This window comes from Canis lupus, chromosome 2, assembly GCF_003254725.2.
Source record: "Canis lupus dingo isolate Sandy chromosome 2, ASM325472v2, whole genome shotgun sequence".
NCBI classification, from domain to species: Eukaryota; Metazoa; Chordata; class Mammalia; order Carnivora; family Canidae; genus Canis; species Canis lupus.
Genome location: NC_064244.1, coordinates 78,648,109 through 78,667,428, shown reverse-complemented (window position 1 = coordinate 78,667,428; position 19,320 = coordinate 78,648,109). Strand labels below are relative to the sequence as shown.

At 55.0% G+C, this 19,320-nt stretch overlaps 1 protein-coding gene across 1 annotated transcript in view; it reads left to right on the top strand.

Annotated features, from left to right (window-relative positions):
- Positions 1-14,753, top strand: part of IGSF21 (immunoglobin superfamily member 21) — a 240,243-nt gene extending 225,490 nt beyond the window's left edge. Inside the window, exons 5-10 of the mRNA XM_025447573.3 lie at positions 138-253; positions 2,893-3,367; positions 12,595-12,680; positions 13,093-13,285; positions 13,671-13,709; positions 14,523-14,753. Coding sequence (XP_025303358.1) covers positions 138-253; positions 2,893-3,367; positions 12,595-12,680; positions 13,093-13,285; positions 13,671-13,709; positions 14,523-14,596 — 983 coding nt within the window. The 3' untranslated portion in view covers positions 14,597-14,753. The remainder of the gene's footprint in view (positions 1-137; positions 254-2,892; positions 3,368-12,594; positions 12,681-13,092; positions 13,286-13,670; positions 13,710-14,522) is intronic.
- Positions 14,754-19,320: the final 4,567 nt, after the last annotated feature.

Here is a 19,320-nt window from a genome sequence, read left to right as displayed (position 1 = left end):
GCCGGTGCAGTCGTGCCACATTCCTCCCCTTCCTGCTCCCAGCAGCCGCAGGGGACCTGGCCCATCTTAGGTCGTCAGTGAACTCCTCCCAAATCTTCCATTAAAGCCTTTGTGTCGCTGTGCTTCCCTCCCGGTAGCTCCCCCCACCTCCATCGAAGTGGTGGCCGCGGACATGCCAGCCCCCTTCAGCCGCTACCAAGCCCAGAACTTCACGCTGGTCTGCATCGTGTCTGGAGGGAAGCCAGCCCCCATGGTGAGTCCCCCTGGAGTGCCCAGCCCCTCCCCGCCCCCTGCCGGACCACCCCTCTCTGTGGCCTGTCCTACATGGGGCTTGATCTCAAGACTCTGAGATCATGATCTGAGCCGAAATCGAGAGTCAGATGCTTAACTGACCGAGCCACTCAGGCGCCCCAAAACTTTCCGCTTTTTTAGAAGCAACAGGACCTGTTTGGTCTCATGAATTATATGAACCCTCACGTATAAGACATTTAGAAGTGAAGGAAGGGCAAGTTGTCCTTACTGACGCCTGGAGCACCTGTGTGAGCCCCTTAGGGTTCCCTGACCCGTACTGGGATCCATGGGCTACATGCTCCCCAGGACCCCTCCAAGAGAACTGTTTACTACTCTTGCCCCCGTGAGTTCCATCCATCACTAGGATTAGTGAGGGGCTGGGGCTGCAGTGGAGGAGGGTAGGATTAGAGTCCAAGGCAGGGAGACCACGCATTGCAGACCCTGAATGTCTCATAAGCATGATGCAGTGGGGTGACCTAGTGACCCAGGCCTGCTTCACCTCAGGAGCTAGGCCCAGATAGACCCACTTCTCAGGGCAGGGCAGTAAACAGGTGCAGAAAGACTCAATACGGGGCAGTGGGAAGGTGCCCACAGGCACAGATGGGGCAGTAAACAGGTGCCCATGGGCATAGATGGGGCAGTAGGCAGGTGCCCATGGGTACAGACGGGGCAGTAAATAGATGCCCAGAGGCACAGGTGGGGCAGTAAATAGGTGCCCAGAGGCACAGGTGGGCAGTAGGCAGGTGCCCATGGGGACAGATGGGGCAGTAAACAGGTGCCCACAGGCACAGGTGGGCAATAGGCAGGTGCCCATGGACAGATGGGGCAGTAAACAGGTGCCCACAGGCACAGGTGGGGCAGTAGGCAGATGCCCACAGGCACAGGTGGGGCAGTAGGCAGGTGCCCACGGGCACAGGTGGGCAGTAGGCAGGTGCCCATGGGTACAGGTGAGGCAGTAGGCAGGTGCCCATGGGTACAGGTGGGGCAGTAGGCAGGGCTGCAGAGACAAGCCTTCGGTGAGGTCCTTCCCCCTCCACCTGTACTTCCAAGGAGACAAATAAAAAGGCAATTTCAAACCCAGCGATTGCTGAGAGCAGGACATGGCACCCAAATTTCCCCCTTTGGAACCCAAAAGAGGTCTGGCCTCCCCATAATCAGACAAGCTGGTCTTTTTCTCCAAAGAACAACTTCTTTTTGGAGGGGCATGAAGAAAGGCTCCTTAGCCCCGGGCCTGAGGGAAGACTCCCCACCCCCAGCCCCCACCTGTTCCTGACATTTAAGATACGGCAGTAAAATATTCAATTTCGTATCTATATGTAGCTGAATATATAGATGTAAACGACATCTCTCTCTCTGTCTCTCTCTCTGTCTCTCTCTCTCCACACACACAAGATCCTTAATTCCCCACATTCCAGGCATCTTACGTTTGCCTGGGACGTCAGATCAGAACTTAAAAAGAAATCTTTGGTATAAATTACAAACCTGCATTTGAAGCACTTTTCAAAGAAAGAAAGAAAAATCCAAAGCAGGTTGTTATGTGCATAGGAGACTCCTCGTTGGAGCTGTAAACCCTGACAGCTTCTCCCTGCCCCACATTTCCTCCCCTCGCCCTCCCCCTCCCCCAAGGCTCCCTCCCTCCCCTCACCTGCACCAGCATCCCCAGAAAGCTGCTTCCTGCTCTCCCCTCTCCATGTCTCCCATCCATTTATTTACCTGATTTATTAAAAAATACACCCCATCCATCCCCACAGTCTTCTGGGCACACACATCTTCCAAAATAAAAAGACAGCAAATTAAATTAACTGCCGCCTCTCAAAACTTGAATTCTCCATTAGCAGAAAAAACGAGGAGACGCGCCCGTTCGCCTCATCCCCAGCCCTCGCTGGCTCCCACACCTGCACCTGTGTCCTTCCTCCCTGTTGCACCCACGCGGAGATCCTTTTCTCTTCATTCTTCTTCCAACAGTGACAGCGGCTCAGTTTACTCTCCGGGGCCCACCCACCTTCTCCCTCTTCCACAAGCCGGCCCCAGGCGGGCACGGGTGGTCCCTGGAGCCCAGGTGGCTGCTGCAGGGGCGGCCCCTGTTTGGGTACACCGTGTCGCTTAAGCATCCACAGCCCCACCGAGGAGGAGGTGCTCTAAGTCCCCTTTAAAAGTAAGGAAATTGGAGGCATGCCCAGGTGGCTCAGTGGTTGAGCATCGGCCTTCAGCTCAGGTCATGACCTGGGGTTGATCCTGGGATCGAGTCCCACGTTGGGTTCCCCGCAGGGAGCCTGCTTCTCCCTCTGCCTGTGTCTCTCATGAATAAATAAATAAAATCTTAATAAAATAAAATATAATTTAACAAATTTTAAAAAAAGTAAGGAAATTGGAGCTAAAGCCACTCACCTGAGGGCAAAGGCCGTGATGGGCTCAGGCACTGCCGCTAGGGGCTGTGTGTCCCCCCGAACTGAGCTGACGTGGCGTGCTGGGGGTGCTGGTGTCCAGAAGGAGGGGGAGGTCCCAGGAGAACTGGCATCCTGCGGCCGGCCCCTCTGAGATCCATGGGGAGGTCCGGGTCATCCCCACAAACTCTTTCCCACACCCTCCTTGTCATTTCAGGTTTATTTCAAACGCGACGGGGAACCCATCGAGGCAGTGCCCCTGTCCGAGCCGCCGGCTGCAAGCTCGGGCCCCCTCCAGGACAGCAGGCCCTTCCGCAGCCTCCTGCACCGCGACCTGGATGACACCAAGATGCACAGGTCCCTGTCCCTGCTGGACGCCGAGAACCGGGGTGGGCGTCCCTACACAGAGCGCCCCGCCCGCAGCCTGACCCCGGACCCCAGCACCCTCTTCCAGCCCACCACCGAGAACGTCCCAGAGACGGTGGTGAGCCGCGAGTTCCCGCGCTGGGTCCACAGCAACGAGCCCATCTACTTCCTGCGCCACAGCCACACCCCGGGCAGTGACGGCACAGTGGAGGTGCGCGCCCTGCTCACCTGGACGCTCAACCCGCAGATCGACAACGAGGCCCTCTTCAGCTGTGAGGTCAAGCACCCAGCGCTGTCGATGCCCATGCAGGCAGAGGTCACGCTGGGTAAGACTTGGTGGGTGCCGTGCTGCAGGCCCCCTGCAGAGTTGGGTGGCGAGGAGCCGGGGGTGTGGGGTGCTTGGGTTGCTGGCCACCACGGACGTGGGGAGGAGGTGGGGCAGACGGGTGTCAGGCGCAGAGATCAGAGCTGCGGTTCTTAGGATGATTTATTTGTTTATTTGAGAGCAAGCAAGAGCGAGAGGGATCACAGAGGGAGAGGGAAAAGCAACCTCCCTGCTGGGCAGGGAGCCCGATGCGGGGACCAGTCCCAGGACCCCGAGATCATGACCTTAGCGTCAGTCAAGGACAGACACTTAACCATCTGAGTCACCCAGGCGCCGCCAGAACTGAGGTTCTTCAGAAGGTTTGCTGAGCTGGGTTGGGGTACACGGGGGGTCACAGGGGTGTCGGGAAAGTATGCCGGACAGAGTCAGGAAGGCAAGAGGTCAGGGGAATTTGGTCAGTGGGGATCCAGAATATGGAGAGTCAGAGAAGTTTGCAGAACCAGTAATTGCTCAAGGTAAGCAGACGTGGGCTCAGAAGCGGACAGTACGGCCCCAGAGTCTCGCTCTCAGCCTCTCACTGCGCCTCCTCGCACATCCAGTGTCATGGGCCACTGCTACCTGAGTGCTGGCCACTTGTCGTTCTGGAGAGACTTCACTGGCACCCCCACAACCAGGCCTTGTGCTGGCTGCTGGGACCTGGTCCACCCAGAGCCTGCCCCTACCTCACTCTGTGGACCCTCGGCACTTCCCGTTGTTCTTTCTGGAATTTGAACCTCCCCGGCTGGGAACCAGAGCAGCCTCAACCCCGGGAAAGCCGTGTCCTTCCCCCTGACCCAAACGTTGGCTTCCCTGGGATGGTGCCCTGCTCCACCCCCCAGCCGAGAGCAAGAAAGACCAGACAAGGACCTCGCAGCAGCTGGAGAGGTGAGCTTGCAGTTCACATCTCACACCAGGGTGATGAGGGGTGCTGCCACTGGCCTGCCCCACCCCCATCCCACCCACACCCCAAGCCAGACTAAAGGGCTCGCCTGCCCTGTCCCTGATCCCAGGCGGGTCCCTTGACTGGAGCCATGGTGGTGTGTGCACTCCACCCCCATCATTAGAGCAAGGGCGAGGCCGGCTCCCATGCATGGGCTTGTGTGTGCGCCCCAGGGACCTGTAGAGTGGGGGACACAGCAGGGCCACCAATGTGCAGGGGCCAAATTGGGTGAAGGAGTAGAGATCCTGGGCTGGCTTCCCATCCACCCTTGGCCTCTGTGTGTTGGTGTGACCTCAGGCCTCAGGGTCCCTGAGCGTTGGGTTTCTGATCTGTTGAAGGGAGCCAATAATTGTGACCTCGTAAGTGCCAGGAGCCAGGCTCTATGCAAGATGATTCCCTCGTGAGATCTCTTTGCGCCTGGGCAATGCGCTTCTGGGGCATTGAGAGATGCTGTCATCATTCCCATTTCATAAGTAATAGGAGCCAGGCTTGGAGAGCCTCCCCGTAGGTCCCCTGGGGTCAGGTCTGACCCCAGGCCCACATGCCTCACCACTGTGCTCTACTGCCCACCTGCTGCGGCTGCAGTGAGGACACTCAGAGCCAGTGGGCATGGGCATGACCCATGGACAGAGCAATGAGCTGGAGGGTTCCCAAGGAAGTGGGGGGCACCCTGCACTCTGGCCATGGTGGGGAGACGGTGGGGAGACAGTGGGATGGGTGAGCAGATGAGCCCGGGGCACAGAATCCAGCCATCTGATGGGGACTTTGAAGGTCAGGCCGACAAAGATCAGAGCACGCCTCCCTGTGACTCCTCTGTTCCCTCTGCCAGGATGTCCTCCCCAGCTCTGTAGCCGCTCCCCACAAGAAGACACGCCTGGTGCTCCTAGAACCCATCTCAGCAGGTGGCAACTACGTTCTTCCCATTGACGGAGTCAGAACCCTTGGAGTCACCTGCTTCTCCTGCTCTTTTCCCATAGCCCACATCCAAGCCAGCATCAAGCCCTGGCTCAGAACCACCTCTCACCATTTTCCCTCTGACCACTCAACCCAAGCACTGCCAGTCCCCATCTGGATTCTTCCATTGGCCCCTAGACTGGTCTTTCTGCTCCCAGTCTTCTCCTTCTCTGTTCTTTGTCCTGATTGAACTACTTAAAATATAAATCAGATCATGACACAGATACACACCCACCCCAGACTCTCCAGTGGTAGACAAATAGACTGATAGAACAGAATAGAGTCCAGAAATAGACCTACATAGAGAGAGTCAATTGATTTTTGATGAAGGCCCCTGGGCCATTGAATGGGGAAAGAGAAGTCTTTTTAACAGGCTGCCCTGAACAACTGGACAAGCTTAAGGACAAAATGACCCCAGTCCCCTACCTCCCATACACACAAGAATTAATTTGAGATGAATCGCAGGCCTAAATGTGAAACCCAACAACATAAAGCTTCGAAAGCAAAACGTGGGAATGTAGCTTTGTGATGTTCAGGTAGGCAAGGATTTCTTTAAAAGGTCACAAAAGACAACAAACGAAAAATTGGAAATGGGTAAATTAGCCTGAATCAAAATTCAAAGCTTCTGCTCATAAAAAGGCACCTTTAGGAACAGGAAAAAGCAAACTAAAGACCTAGAGAAAATACTCCCAAGACAGATATATGACAAAGGACTTGTATCCAGAATATATAAAGAACTACTATAGATCAATAATGACACGAAAACTCAATTTAAAAAAAAAAACCACAAAGGACCAATAAGCATATTAAGCAGTGTACAATATCATTGGTCACCGGGAAAATGAAGACTGAGGCCTCAGTGAGATATGCCATTTCACAGCGACTAGAATGGCTAGTGTTGGAAAAACCAGCGATGTCAAATGCTGATGAGCACATAGAACAATCGGAACCTTCACGCATTGCTGGTGGGAATATAAAACAGAACCACTACGTTGGACTATTAGCAGTTGCGTACCAATTGCTACTTTACTACCTAGGAGTTTCACTCCTGAGCATTTACCCAAAAGAAATGGAAGCGTATGTCCACAAAGATTTGGACATGAATGTTCACAGCAGCTTTATTCATCACAAGAGCAATAATAAGAACTAGAAGTAAACCAAATGTCCATAATTAGGAAGATGGGAGAACAAATTTGTGGTCTATTCGTACCATGAACTACTTCTCGTCCATACCAAAGAACTCCTGTTATAGCCAACAATAGGGACAGAGCTCAGAAACAGTATCCCAAGCAAAAGAAGCCAGACAGCAAAGAGGACCGACTGCATGATTCCATTTACATAACAAACTGCTAGAACATGACATTTCTGGTGATAGAAGTCAGAACAGGGTTTTCCTATGGAGGGTGGAAGGGAGCAAAAAGGAATCTTCTAGAGGGATGGGAATGTTCTAGACTTTGGGAAGGTGGTTACATAGGTGTTCACATTGAGATTGTCACATTGTGTTCTTAAGAAGAGTGCATTTCCCTGTACAATTGCCATTATTTTTAAAACCAAATCCCAGCGGTGTTCACCCATCCCTCCCCTCTGCTCCATCTGCTCCAGCCACGGGGTCCTCTTCACTCTTCTGTGAATATGCCCAGCTCGGGCCCACCTCTGTCACTTGGCACTGGCTTTCCTTTCTGCCTGAAATAATCTTGCTCCAGATAGTCTCAAGGCCTCTGCCACTGAGGCCTCTGTTCAAAGTGTCAAAGGACCTCTCAGAAGGTCCTTCCTTGAACACCTTATCTCAAACAGCCTCTTCCTCCTGGCCCCATCAACCAATCGCCTTGCTTTATTTTCTGACATCACCTTTATCTCAACCTGCAAGCATATAATGTATTTCCTTATTCCCTGGATCCCCCACTGGAATTTAAAGTCCATTCAGGCAGGGTCTCTATTTGCCTTGTTCACAGGGTGCAAGCCTCTCAACTATCCCTAACACATTACTTAGTGAGCACCTGTTTTATAATTAATTCATAGTTTTCTGGGTTGCTGAGAAGATTAAATAAGGCAATACATACAAAGTGCTTAGCATAGTGACAGAGTAAGCACTCAGTAAATACAAGCTACTGTTATTTTTTTTAAGATTTTAATTATTTATTTATTCATGAGACAGAGAGAGAGAGAGAGAGGCAGAGACTTAGACAGAGGAAGAAGCAGGCTCCATGCAGGAAGCCCGATGTGGGACTCAGTCCTGGGACTCTGGAATCACGCCCTGAACCAAAGGCAGATGCTCAATCTCTGAGCTACCCAGGTGTCCCAAGCTACTGTTATTATTCATCGTTGTATCCTCTATATTGCCCTGCAGGATAATTGACATATATTAGGTTTACAATAAAAAACTAAATGTATAGAGCAGATGAATGAGTAGGTGGAAGAGTGGAATGGTAGGTTTATGGGTATGTGTGTGAGGGATGGATGGATGGATGGATGGATGGATGGATGGATGGAAAATTGTTAGATGGGTGGACGAATGAGTGATATGAAATGATGGATGGATGATGAGTGGGTAGATGGATGGATGGGTAGATGAGTAGATGTTTAGATGGATGGATGAGTAGGTGGGTGGAGGAATGGATGGGTAGATGGAAGATGGATGGATGGGTGGATGGGTGGGTGGATGGATGAGTGGGGGCAATGATGAGTTAGTGGATGGATGGATGGATAAGTGGATGGGTGGATGGATGGATGAGTGGATGAATGAATGGATAGATGGATTATGGGTGGTTGGATGAGTGGTTAAATAGATGGATGATGAAAGGATGGATGGATGAATATGCGGATGGGTGGATGGATGGATGAGTGAGTGGGATGAATGGACAGATAGATGATGAATGGATAGATGAGTGGGTGAGTGGATGGATAGATGATGAATGGCTGAATGGTTAGGTAGGTGGGTGGATGCATGGATGGGTGGGTGGATGGATGAATGGATAGATGGATGATAAATGGATGGATGAGTGGGTGAGTGGATGGATGGATAGATGAATGATGAATGGATGAATGAGTGGGTAGGTGGGTGGATGGATGGGTGGCTGTGTGGGTGGGTGGATGGATGAATGGATAGAATGGATGATGGGTGGTTGGATGAGCGGGTGAGTAATTAGATGGATGATGGAAGGATAGATGGATGGATAAGTGGATGGATGGATGAGCGAGTGGGATGGATGGATAGATAATGAATGGATGGATGGGTAGGTAGGTAGGTGGGTGGATGGATGGATGGATGGATGGATGGCTGTATGAGCGTGTAGATGAATGAATGGATAGATGGATGATGGGTGGATGGATGAGTGGGTGGGTGAATAGATGGATGATGGAAGGATGGATGGGTGGGTGAGTGAAGGATGGATGGATGGATGGATGGATGGATGGCTATATGAGCGTGTAGATGAATGAATGGATAGATGGATGATGGGTGGATGGATGAGTGGGTGGGTGAAGGATGGATGGATGGATGGATGGATGGATGGATGGATGGATGAGTGGGTGAATAGGTGGATGAGTGGATAAGTGGATGGATGGATGAGTGGCTGGGTGGTTGGATGGATGGATGGATGGATGGATGGATGGATGAGTAGGTGGATGGGTGAATGGGTTGGTGGGTGGGTGGATGGATGGATATTTTAGTGAGCACCCAAAATTCCTGGAGAAGCCTAGAGGGGCTTTTCCATGAGATTTCACAAAGCTGTTCCTGAGCAGACTGCTCAGGAGAGGTAAGGAGGGAAGCTCATATAATCAGGATCTTTGCACGCCCTGGTCGGATGCATATGACTTTACATTTCATATTGTAGTGCAGTAGCCTATTCTCTCCACTTACAGGTAAGGAGACTGAGGCTCAACGACTTGAACTGACACATCCAAGTCAGTCCATCAAAGAGCAGAAGGCCAGGCCCCACCTCTGGGTCCCTGGACCCCCTCTCTTTCTGTGTATCCAGGAGTAGACAGCAGGGAAGTCCAGGGGCTGAGAACACTCCTATTGGACACTCTCAGTGCTATATCATAGGAGCAGGCAAGGGGGGCCAGAATTTGACTGCCAGGACCTTCTGGTGGCCCTCAAGGTGGGGGTGGGAGTGGGAAGGGTGACAGCAGTGGGCCTGGCTTGTGAAAGCAGCATTCAATAGGCAGTGGGGGGTGGGGTGGGGTCAGGGGTGCAGAGGCCCATCTGCTGCAGAGGCCCAACCGCCTCAAAGGCCCTGGTAGGTCAGCGGCTGCCAGGAGGGAGCTCAGAGCGAGGGCAGAGCAGAGGCCTCCCCTGCGCCCCAATGTCCCTCAGGGTCAGCTCCACACAGGAGCCCCTGGGAACCGGCAGCTCAGAAAGCCAGGGAGGGAGTGTGGCTGCCCAAGTGGAAGACAGCCTCCCACTCTCCCCTTCCTCCCCACGGCCCCCAGCCTCCGGGCCTCCTCTGAAGCCCTTTGTGCCATCAAGCCCTGCTCCTGCCACTTCCTTGCCATGTGACCTCTGGCAAGCCACAGCCCCCCAGAGGGCCAGGTTCATGGCCTGCAAAATGGCTTTCGTGGTCCCCAGCCTCAGAAGCACCGGGATGGGTGATAGGCCTAAAATGGGGTCTTGTGCACGTGAGGCTCCGTCTCCCCTCCGTCACTAGGAGGACTAGGGGGTGGCGGTGCACTGTTGGGGATTTACCCCAAAGATACAAATGCAATGAAACGCCGGGACACCTGCACCCCGATGTTTCTAGCAGCAATGGCCACTATAGCCAAACTGTGGAAGGAGCCTCGGTGTCCAACGAAAGATGAATGGATAAAGAAGATGTGGTTTATGTATACAATGGAATATTACTCAGCTATTAGAAATGACAAATACCCACCATTTGCTTCAACGTGGGTGGAACTGGAGGGTATTATGCTGAGTGAAGTAAGTCAGTCGGAGAAGGAGAAACATTATATGTTCTCATTCATTTGGGGAATATAAATAATAGTGAAAGGGAAAATAAGGGAAGGGAGAAGAAATGTGTGGGAAATATCAGAAAGGGAGACAGAACGTAAAGACTGACTGCTAACTCTGGGAAACGAACTAGGGGTGGTAGAAGGGGAGGAGGGCGGGGGGTGGGAGTGAATGGGTGACGGGCACTGGGGGTTATTCTGTATGTTAGTAAATTGAACACCAATAAAAAAAAAAAAAAAAAAAGGAATCTGACCTGGCCCGGAAGGGGGTTGATCCTCCTCGGGGTGCAGTGCCCTTGTGTGCCCTCTGCTGGCTGTAGCGGGACACGAGATGTAGACAAAACCACCCAGGGCCACACTGCCCTGTGCCCAGCTCCCACCTGCAGCCGGCTTCACAGTCCTGGAGGGCTGGTAAAGACAGCAAGGAAGCTACTAGATCCCCGCCCCACTCCCCCCAGGCCTTGGTTTCATTACAGGGATGATGCAGAGGGTTGGCCTGGCATGCAGCAGGCTCTCGGCAAATGTTGGCCCTAACAACCAGCATGGGGGCGGGGGGTCAGGGACGGTTCTCAGTGTTGCCATCGTGCACCTGGGGGATGCAGGTGAAGTGACTCGCCCAAGGGCGCACGCGTTAGACAGGAATCTGCCCTGACCTCCAGCCGGGCTCCTTCCTCCCGCTGGCGGAGGCGGAGGCGGGCAGCCCTAGCTTCCTTCCCTGCACTCCCCCGCTTCCCACCCATGCGTCTTCCCTCAGCCCCATGTGGCACTTCAGACGCCCGGCTCGTGGTTTAATTAATAGTCCTTTAGCTTCCTTCTCGCAGAATGAACTTGGCAGTGCCTGGGAGACCACCCACATCTGCCGGCTGCTCTGATTCCTGCTCCGAGAGCTGAGGAGGCAGGAGGAGGCCGGGGAGGGGTTGGGGGGAGATCCCGGGCCAGCCCCAGGGCCCGGGACAAAGCTCTTCTCCAGCTGCCACCCCGGAGGACGTTCACAGAGAAGGCCGGAGCGTGGCATTCTGATCAAAACCCTAGGCCCTTCCTCGAGCCTGGGACTGCCCCTCCCACCCTGGCCCTGACCTTGCGCCCCAGCCCCAGGTCCTGGGTGCTCCTCCCCCAGAGCCCTCCTGGGGGGTTTCCTGTCTTGGCTGAAATGTCACCTCCTTGGGAGACTCTGGCCACCGCTCACCCTCGGGGTGCCTGTCCGCATAACACTAACGCTCCCCGCAGCCTCCTGCCTGGACATTTGCTTGTGCGAGAAGCGTCTGCCCTACTGGCGTGTAAGCCCCCAGCGGCCAGGCACCGGCCTGCTCCCCACCGCGCCCCACGCACTGCCGAAGTCAGTGTCCGGAGCGGCTCAGTAATCACTGAATGAATGAATGAATGAATGAATGAATGAATGAATGAATCTGGGGGAAAGAGCCCCAGGAAACATGGAAAGTTAGCTCCATGGATGACCTTAGTTAAGCCCCTTAGTTGCCCATGCGCCTCAGTTTCCCAATCTGAACCTGAGGGGACAGGCTCAGAGGTCCCAGCGGCTCTTCCAGCCCTTCTGCTCTCTTGTGCACCAGACAGCAAGGACCCCGGCATCCTGTCCCCCAAGGACTCAAGCTGTAAAGGGCCCAGAAAGAAGCTGTACAGGCATGTGAGGAAAGGGGGCAAGGAGGACCAAGCCCCAGGAAGGAGATGGTCCCTCCACACCTGTCTACCCCCTCCCCTCGCTGCCCCTCCAATCCAGGTTTTCCAGAAAAACCCCGCTGGGCAGATTACCTAGTGGGAGGAGCACTGGAGCAGAAGGGAGACCTGAGTTTTGTCCCCGCTCCTCCTCACTGTGGGACCTTTGGCGAGTCGCGTCCCCTCTCTGGGCCTAGTTAACCCAGCCGTGGGGGGATGGTAACGGTGGAGCCCCGCCTGGCGAGGGGTTAGTGCAGGTGGGAGTTTGGGGGTGATTCAAGCAGTCACGGCTGCAGGAACAGCCTTCCCCCCAATGGCAGCTGAGTCATTCCTGGGGAGACTTCTGGGCATCCCTGACGGCACCGTCCACTGGGTTCTCTGACTTGACCCCGGTCACCCACTGACGGTGAAGCCCACAAGGGCAGGCATCCTGTTCTGTGCACATTGAGCGCCCACGTCCCACAGGGTGTGGCTGATTACAGGGGCTCGAGGGCTGTGTGCGAATGAACACGGGCCTGACTCCATTCAGAGCTCCCGGCTTGGTGGCAGCTGACCCCAAGGACGCACAGCGCTGGACTGGAACTTTCTCTTCCATTTTCCCTGCGCCTCCTTTCCTCGCTTGGCCACCCCTTTCCCATACCTACGTACACCTCTCTCACCTGGCCTTCCTCTCCTTGCAGTTGCCCCTAAAGGACCCAAAATTATGATGACGCCCAGCAGAGCCCGGGTCGGGGACACAGTGAGGATTCTGGTCCATGGATTTCAGGTCGGCCTCTCTCTGAGCATCTGGAAGGGTGGTGGGAGGTGGGGGGGCAGCAGGGCACACGGGCATCCCTGGCGGCGTGCTCCAAGAGCCTTCCCTTGGCCCCCAGCGCGGCCAGCGGGCCTCAGTCTCCTGGTCTGTGGGGCAAGATTGGCCTGTGGATGAGGAAGGGCAAGAGGTGCAGGCATTTTCGCCCTTCCATCCAGAACTCCGAGCACGCGCAGCTCGCGGACCTCGACATCCTGTCCAGTCTGAGAGCCCTTCTCTTCCTGGGGCTCCGGGCAGCCGCTCCCAACCCATCAGATGGCCTTGTGCTCTCAGCCCTGGGGCCAGGCCAGGCCTCCGCCCCCCGCCCCCTGCTCCGGCAGACTGGTTCCTCCTGTGACCCAACTCTCCCCTGTTCCGATCCACACAGAACGAAGTCTTCCCGGAGCCCATGTTCACGTGGACGCGGGTCGGAAGCCGCCTCCTGGACGGCAGCACCGAGTTTGATGGGAAGGAGCTGGTGTTGGAGCGGGTTCCTGCCGAGCTCAATGGCTCCATGTACCGCTGCACGGCCCAGAACCCCCTGGGCTCCACCGACACCCACACCCGGCTCATCGTATTTGGTACGCTGCCCTGACCGGGGGTGGGGAGGACTAGCGGGGGCGGCCTTGGCTGGAGCTGTCCCAAGGAAGACGGAGCATCAAGAGCCCGGGGCCCCTGAATGTGCCCCGAGAGGATGCCCTACACGAAGCACTGGAAACCAGGGAGCTCTGGGTTCGAATCCCAGATCCATGACTTTGCAGCTGGGCAACCATGGGCAAGCTGCTTAACCTCCCTCAGTTTCTCCATCTGTAAAATGGGGCTGACACGACTCACCCTGGGAGGCTTTCAGCTGCTCTGAAAGCAGATGCATGACACCACACAGCAGGTGCTGGATACAGGGGAGCTCCTTTACCGAGCTCTGAACGCCTCCCCCCAATCTGATTCTCATCCTGTTCTTTCCAACAGAAAACCCAAATATTGCAAGAGGAACAGAGGACTCCAATGGTAAGTCCTCACTTTCAGAGCTGCTTGCCTAAGAGCGTGTGATGTGCAAGGCATCAGGACGCCCCGGTCCCCCAGCCACCCGTGCCTCTGCCCTTGCCTTTCCCTGGAGTCCAGGCAGGCTATTGTCTTCTAGTTCAGCAGTCTGGGTCAAAGGTCATCATGGGTGGGTGCTGAGGCAATAAAGGAAGGGCTCAGCACCCCAAGCCAGCCAAGAGGGATTTCCAGGGACCTAGTGTGCTCCCTGCCCCCCACCTCTACCCATGACTCTAGCTGTCTTAGCTCAGAGAACTTAGTGCCCTGGCCCCAAGAGGATGTGTCTGGCATTGACCATGGGCCCCCCATGTGACCCCCACCTTCCAGGCTCTGGACCCCTCCATAGGTCAGTGGAGAGCACAGACACGTGCCTCGGCTGGAGACTTTGATACCGCCCTCTCTGAGCTGCCCCTAACCTGAGCACCACTGCACAGGCCCCAGACACTGCTCCCCAGCCCACCCGCCCTCCCCTCCTCACACTGAGCCCATCGCACATTCACAACGGAGGCCCCTGCACCTAGTCCCCGCTGGATGGTCCCAGTGGCCACCAGACTCAGCCCAGCAGGCCTGGGACAGGGAAAGGGTCATACACCATTTGGTGGGACAGGCGGCAGTGCTGGGATTGAACCTAGCACATCCTGTTGCTGAATCTAGACTTCCCAAGGGCCCTTTGAAGCTCTGCCATTCCAGGATCCGCACCTGCCGCGCCCATCAGGGTCGGCGGCCTTGACCCTGACCCTAACCCTGCTCCCTGACTCTGCTCCCTGCTGCCCGGCACAGGTTCCGCTTCTGGCCCTCCTGGCGTCCGGCTCACCTTGGTGCTCGCCCTAACAGTGGTCCTGGAGCTGACGTGAAGGCTCAGCCCCTGCTCCCGCCGCTCCGCCCAGCACTGACATCTCTGCGATCGGTTTTCATTTCTTTTCTAAACGATTTCCAGTCTGTTCTTAGTCTCTTTCTGTCTGTGTCTTGGCTTCTTCAGTCAGTTTAATTAAAACAGAACAATTTTCCCCACCTTCGTCTGTGGCTCTGAATTTTTCACTTATTCTGTAGCCACAACTGGCACCCCCTGGCACCCAGTGTCTGGACAAGCACTGGCGGGGGGGGGGGGGGGAGGAGTGATGGAAGAGATGGAAGACAGGCTTCCCCCAGGAAGAGAAGCAGAGCTGCACCTCATCGTTCCACCCCAGTCTTAGCGCGCCCAGATGAGGAAAGTGGCTGGATACTCTCAGGAAATCCAAGGCTCCTTAGGCCAAGTGTAATAGTCAGCTCTTGCCACCATAATGCTGCATAACAAACCAACCCAAACATCACTGGTATGCAACAACATGCATTTATGATTATGTTTTGTAAAGATTTTATTTATTTATTTATTTATTTATTTATTTATTTATTTATTTATTTATGAGAGACACAGAGAGGCAGAGACATAGGCAGAGGGAGAAGCAGGCTCCCTGCAAGGCGTCTGATGTGGGACTTGATCCTGGACCCTGGGATCACACCCTGAGCTGAAGGCAGATACTCAGCTGCTGAGCCACCCAGGCGTCCCTATGATTATGTTCATGTTCAGGATGAAGCAGTTCCACTGATCTAGCTGGCAGGTGTTGGGTGCTGAACAACTATTGTGAGTGAGTGAATGAATGAGTGAAGGAAGGAAAGAAGAAAGGAAAGAAAGAAGAAAAGGAAGGAAGGAAGGAAGGAAGGAAGGGGGGAAGGAAGGAAGAAGGGAGGAAGGGAAAAGCACCTCTCAAAGGCCTGCTGTGGGTCAGACCCCGCACTAGGCATCCAGGCTACAGAGATGCGCAAGATGTGCTCTTATCCTGAAGAGCTGATGGTCCAGTGAGGGGAGAACATTTGCCCAACTAACCAAGGTGGGTCAGTGTGATGAGTGTTCGACACCTGCCCAGGGCTCTGGAGCACTGAGGTGGGAGAGATTCATTCTCCTGGGGTGGGAGGGTCAGGTCAGAGGAAACCAAAGAGAACAGATGCCAGAAGCAAAAAGAGAGGTTGGCCAGGCAGAGAATGGAGGAGGGATCAGAATCAGCAAAGGCATAGAGGCAGGACCATTTACTGCGTACTGCGGGGAAAGACAAGTAGTTATATCAGTGCTTCCAAGAGTACATTCACTGATCCCACAAATACTTATGAAGCATGTGCCATGGGTCAAAGAGTGTGACACATGCTGCAGGTTCATTAGGAACACTGCTGTGTGGCTCTTGTAGCAGTTATCAAATGTCACAATGCTGCTGATCAACAAACATCCCAAATCATCAACAGCAACGATCCTTTATCATTATTATGCAGCTGATCTGAGGCAGGTTTAGCTGATTGAGGCTGGGCTCCCTTTTGCATCTGCAGTCAGCTGGGGGCCGCCTGGGCTCTGCCCCGTATCACCTGTCATCCTCCAACAGGCCAGCCCCCAGAAGGCAGAGGAGCAAGAGAGAGAACCAAAGCGCACAGGCCTCCTGCGGTCCAGGGGAACCTGCACTCTTGTCACTTCTAGTACATTGTGTTGGCCAACGCAACTCATAAGGCCAGCCCAGCTGCAAGGGGTAGAGAAATAGATTAGATGTCTTTTAAAAAGATTTTATTTATTTATTTGTTTGTTTGTTTATTTATTTGTTTGTTTGTTTGTTTTGCACAGGTTGGGGGAGGGACAGAGGGAGAGGTTGAGAATCTCAAGCAGATTCCACACCGAGCCTGGAGCCTGATGCGGGGCTCGACCCCATGACCCTGAGATCACAACCTGAGCTGAAGTCAAGAGTTAGACACTTAACCTACTGAGCCACCCAGGCGCCCCTAGATTGGACTTTTTGATGAGAAGAGCTGCAAAGTCACATTGCACAGTGTGTGGCCACAGGGCAGGTGGCAGACATAGGGCCATGTTTGCCGTCTAACGTGATCCATTCACTCAATAAACCTTTGCCGGCCTGCATTTTGTAGGTTGTTAGCAACACCGAAGCAGATGATTTCCGAGTGTATTGGGGGCTCTCCAATAGATGTTCATCAGTATAGAAACATCCAGGCCAGATCAGCAGGTGACAACCACATAGTGCCACCAGCCTCTTCATCCTACTTCCTTCTTCCCCAAAGCTCTGTTCTGTCTCACAGGAACCTCCTGACTCCTCCCCTCACCCGACCCCCCGCCACCACCCTCCAGCAATCTTACCTAAGCCTCTCTCACACAATGCCTTTGGCTGTTTTCTGGAAGGAATAAAAAAAGATTTGTTCCCTCTCTTTGCCTTAATAGAGGGAAGCCCATGTAGGCATGAAATTGGAATTGCTTTGCCCTATTAACAGTGTGGTCGTCGGGCTCCACTGACCCCTAAAGTGCATTAATATCTCAGCAGCGAGTGGATGAACTGCATAAAGTGGCAGGGGACACGCCCGAAGAAAGCCAGCTGGCCGCCCGCTTTGGGCTCTAAATTGAAGGACTTTGTGCTCTGAGCAGACTCGGAGCCTGGGTTTGTTCAACCTGGGTTTGAAGGGAGGGAAGGAGGGATGAGGAGAGCAGAGCCCAGCCTGAGAGGGCAGATGGATCCTTCGTTTCTTTCTCTGCTCGCCTAGTCACTCATTTGACAGACTCCAAGCATCCCCCTGGCCCGGGCCTGTGCCAGGCAGGGAGACACAGATCGTGCCCTCAAAGAGCCCCCCGTCCATCTGGAATGACAGGCCGAGGAGGAAAGGGCTGAAGTCCCGTGTCAGAATAGATGTGTGAGAGAGCACGGTGGGGTCAGAGAAGGAGTGAAAGATTGCTCAGGGGAGGCTTCCCGGAGGTGGTGACATTGCAACCAGGCCTCAAAGGATAAGAAGAAGGCATTGAAGTCAGTTCTGCAACCTTCACAGTTGGGCCGCAGGTCCCTCCAGGTACCAGAGCTGACTCTCAAGCACCAAGTGCTGCAGGGTTTGGAAGCAGAGGCTGCAATTTTGCATTGTGTCCCCTAAAGTGCATCTGCCTTAAAAAAAAAAAAAAAAAAAAGCCTGACCATTGAGTTCCTGACCCCCTGGAGGCTCTATCTCTGCCCACTGCTCTTCCCAGCCACAAGTGAGTTCTGATCCCCATGCACCAGCTGTAGGTGACCCTCCACCCCCGTGGTGCTCGGGTTTTGCAGAGGACCCTCAGGCTGGTCGACTGCTTTCCTGGTCGCTGAGCCCGTGATGCCAAGTGACCCCTGTGCCCAGCCGACCAGCCAGGTGCAGAGGACTCTACCGGGCCTCAGGGTGGCCGCTCCCAAGCCCCACCCCAGCCTATGGGTCAGGGTGTCAGTGCCTTTCGCTGGGGCTCTCAGAGCTGGCCTTGCCAATAGGAAGCTCCCGCAGCTGTCTTTTGCTGTCTCATGTGGTGGCTCTGAGTGGGGGGATCACCCTCCTCTGGCCTCGGTTCTCGAGCTGTGATCAGCTGTGTTCCCCACCGCTGCCCCCCAACCCCCGTCCCTCAGGTCACCCAACATTCACCCCAGCGCTGCCCCTTCTGGGAAGGAGGGTCTGTGCCAGCTCCGCTGGGGGTCCCTTGTCACCATCTGCTCCTCAGCACCCCTGAGGGGAGTCCCATGGCTCTAGGCACCTCTGCAGACTGGAGACATCCCCCCCCCTTCCTGCGTCTACCCTGGCTGGGCTGTTGGCCAAGCAGGAGCAGATCTGGAGACCCACCTCCACCACTCACACCCCTGCCCAGGATCACGGCCACCTTGTCCGTGGGGAGATGCGGGGCGGGGAATCCTTGTGCCGCACAAGACGGGGACCCAGGGTTTCAGAGCCGCAGCCCCACCTCAGGAAAGCTGTGGGTGGTATGCCATGCACCAGTGCACACAGAGGTGCACAAAACCAAGGGCCCTGGGGTCTGCCCCTGCGGGGTCGGTGCCAGCCCCAGGCCGACCCTCGAACCTGGCTGCACACCCACTTCATCAGAGTGGCCAGGGTCGGGGGGGACTCGCCCAGGAGCCCCGACCACTGGTGAACAAGAAAGCGGGGTGCGGTGGGTGGGGGATGGGATGGGGGTGAGGAAAGGAGCTGTGACCCGGGGAAGGCTGCCTGGGGCGCTGTGGGTCAGGCTCACCCTAGGATCAGAGATCCTGGGGAGACAGGAAGCTCCTCAGAGGGTCTTGGAGGTGAGGGATGGGGGGGACCGAGACGGGGATCCCTGCAGGAAGACTCTGGAAGAGAACCCTGCAGTCTGGTGAGGCTCCTGCAAACCAGAAAGAGACCAACGCCAGGACTAAAAGAGACGAGGACAAAGAGGAAGAAGCAGCGCGAGGATGGGGATGAGCAGAGGTAGAGGAGAGAGACAGATGGAGGGAAGGGGAGGGTGGAGGGGAGGAGCCACACAGAGGGAGGGGGGTGGTGGGGGAGAGGCCAGTCCGGACAGGGACACAAAAAGAGGGAGGCAGAGAGAGACAGTAAGGAGAACGAGGGACAGAGACGGGGATCCAGATGGAGCAGGAGAGCCTGGCCCCGCAGCCCGGCCAGGGGAGGTGGAGCACAGACCAGAGCGGGGGAGTGAGTTTTCCAAAAAGCACTTAAGCTGTTATGTTGGCGATTATGCCCTTGGCCTCCTCCGGGAACGACAGCCCTGAGTGATGGG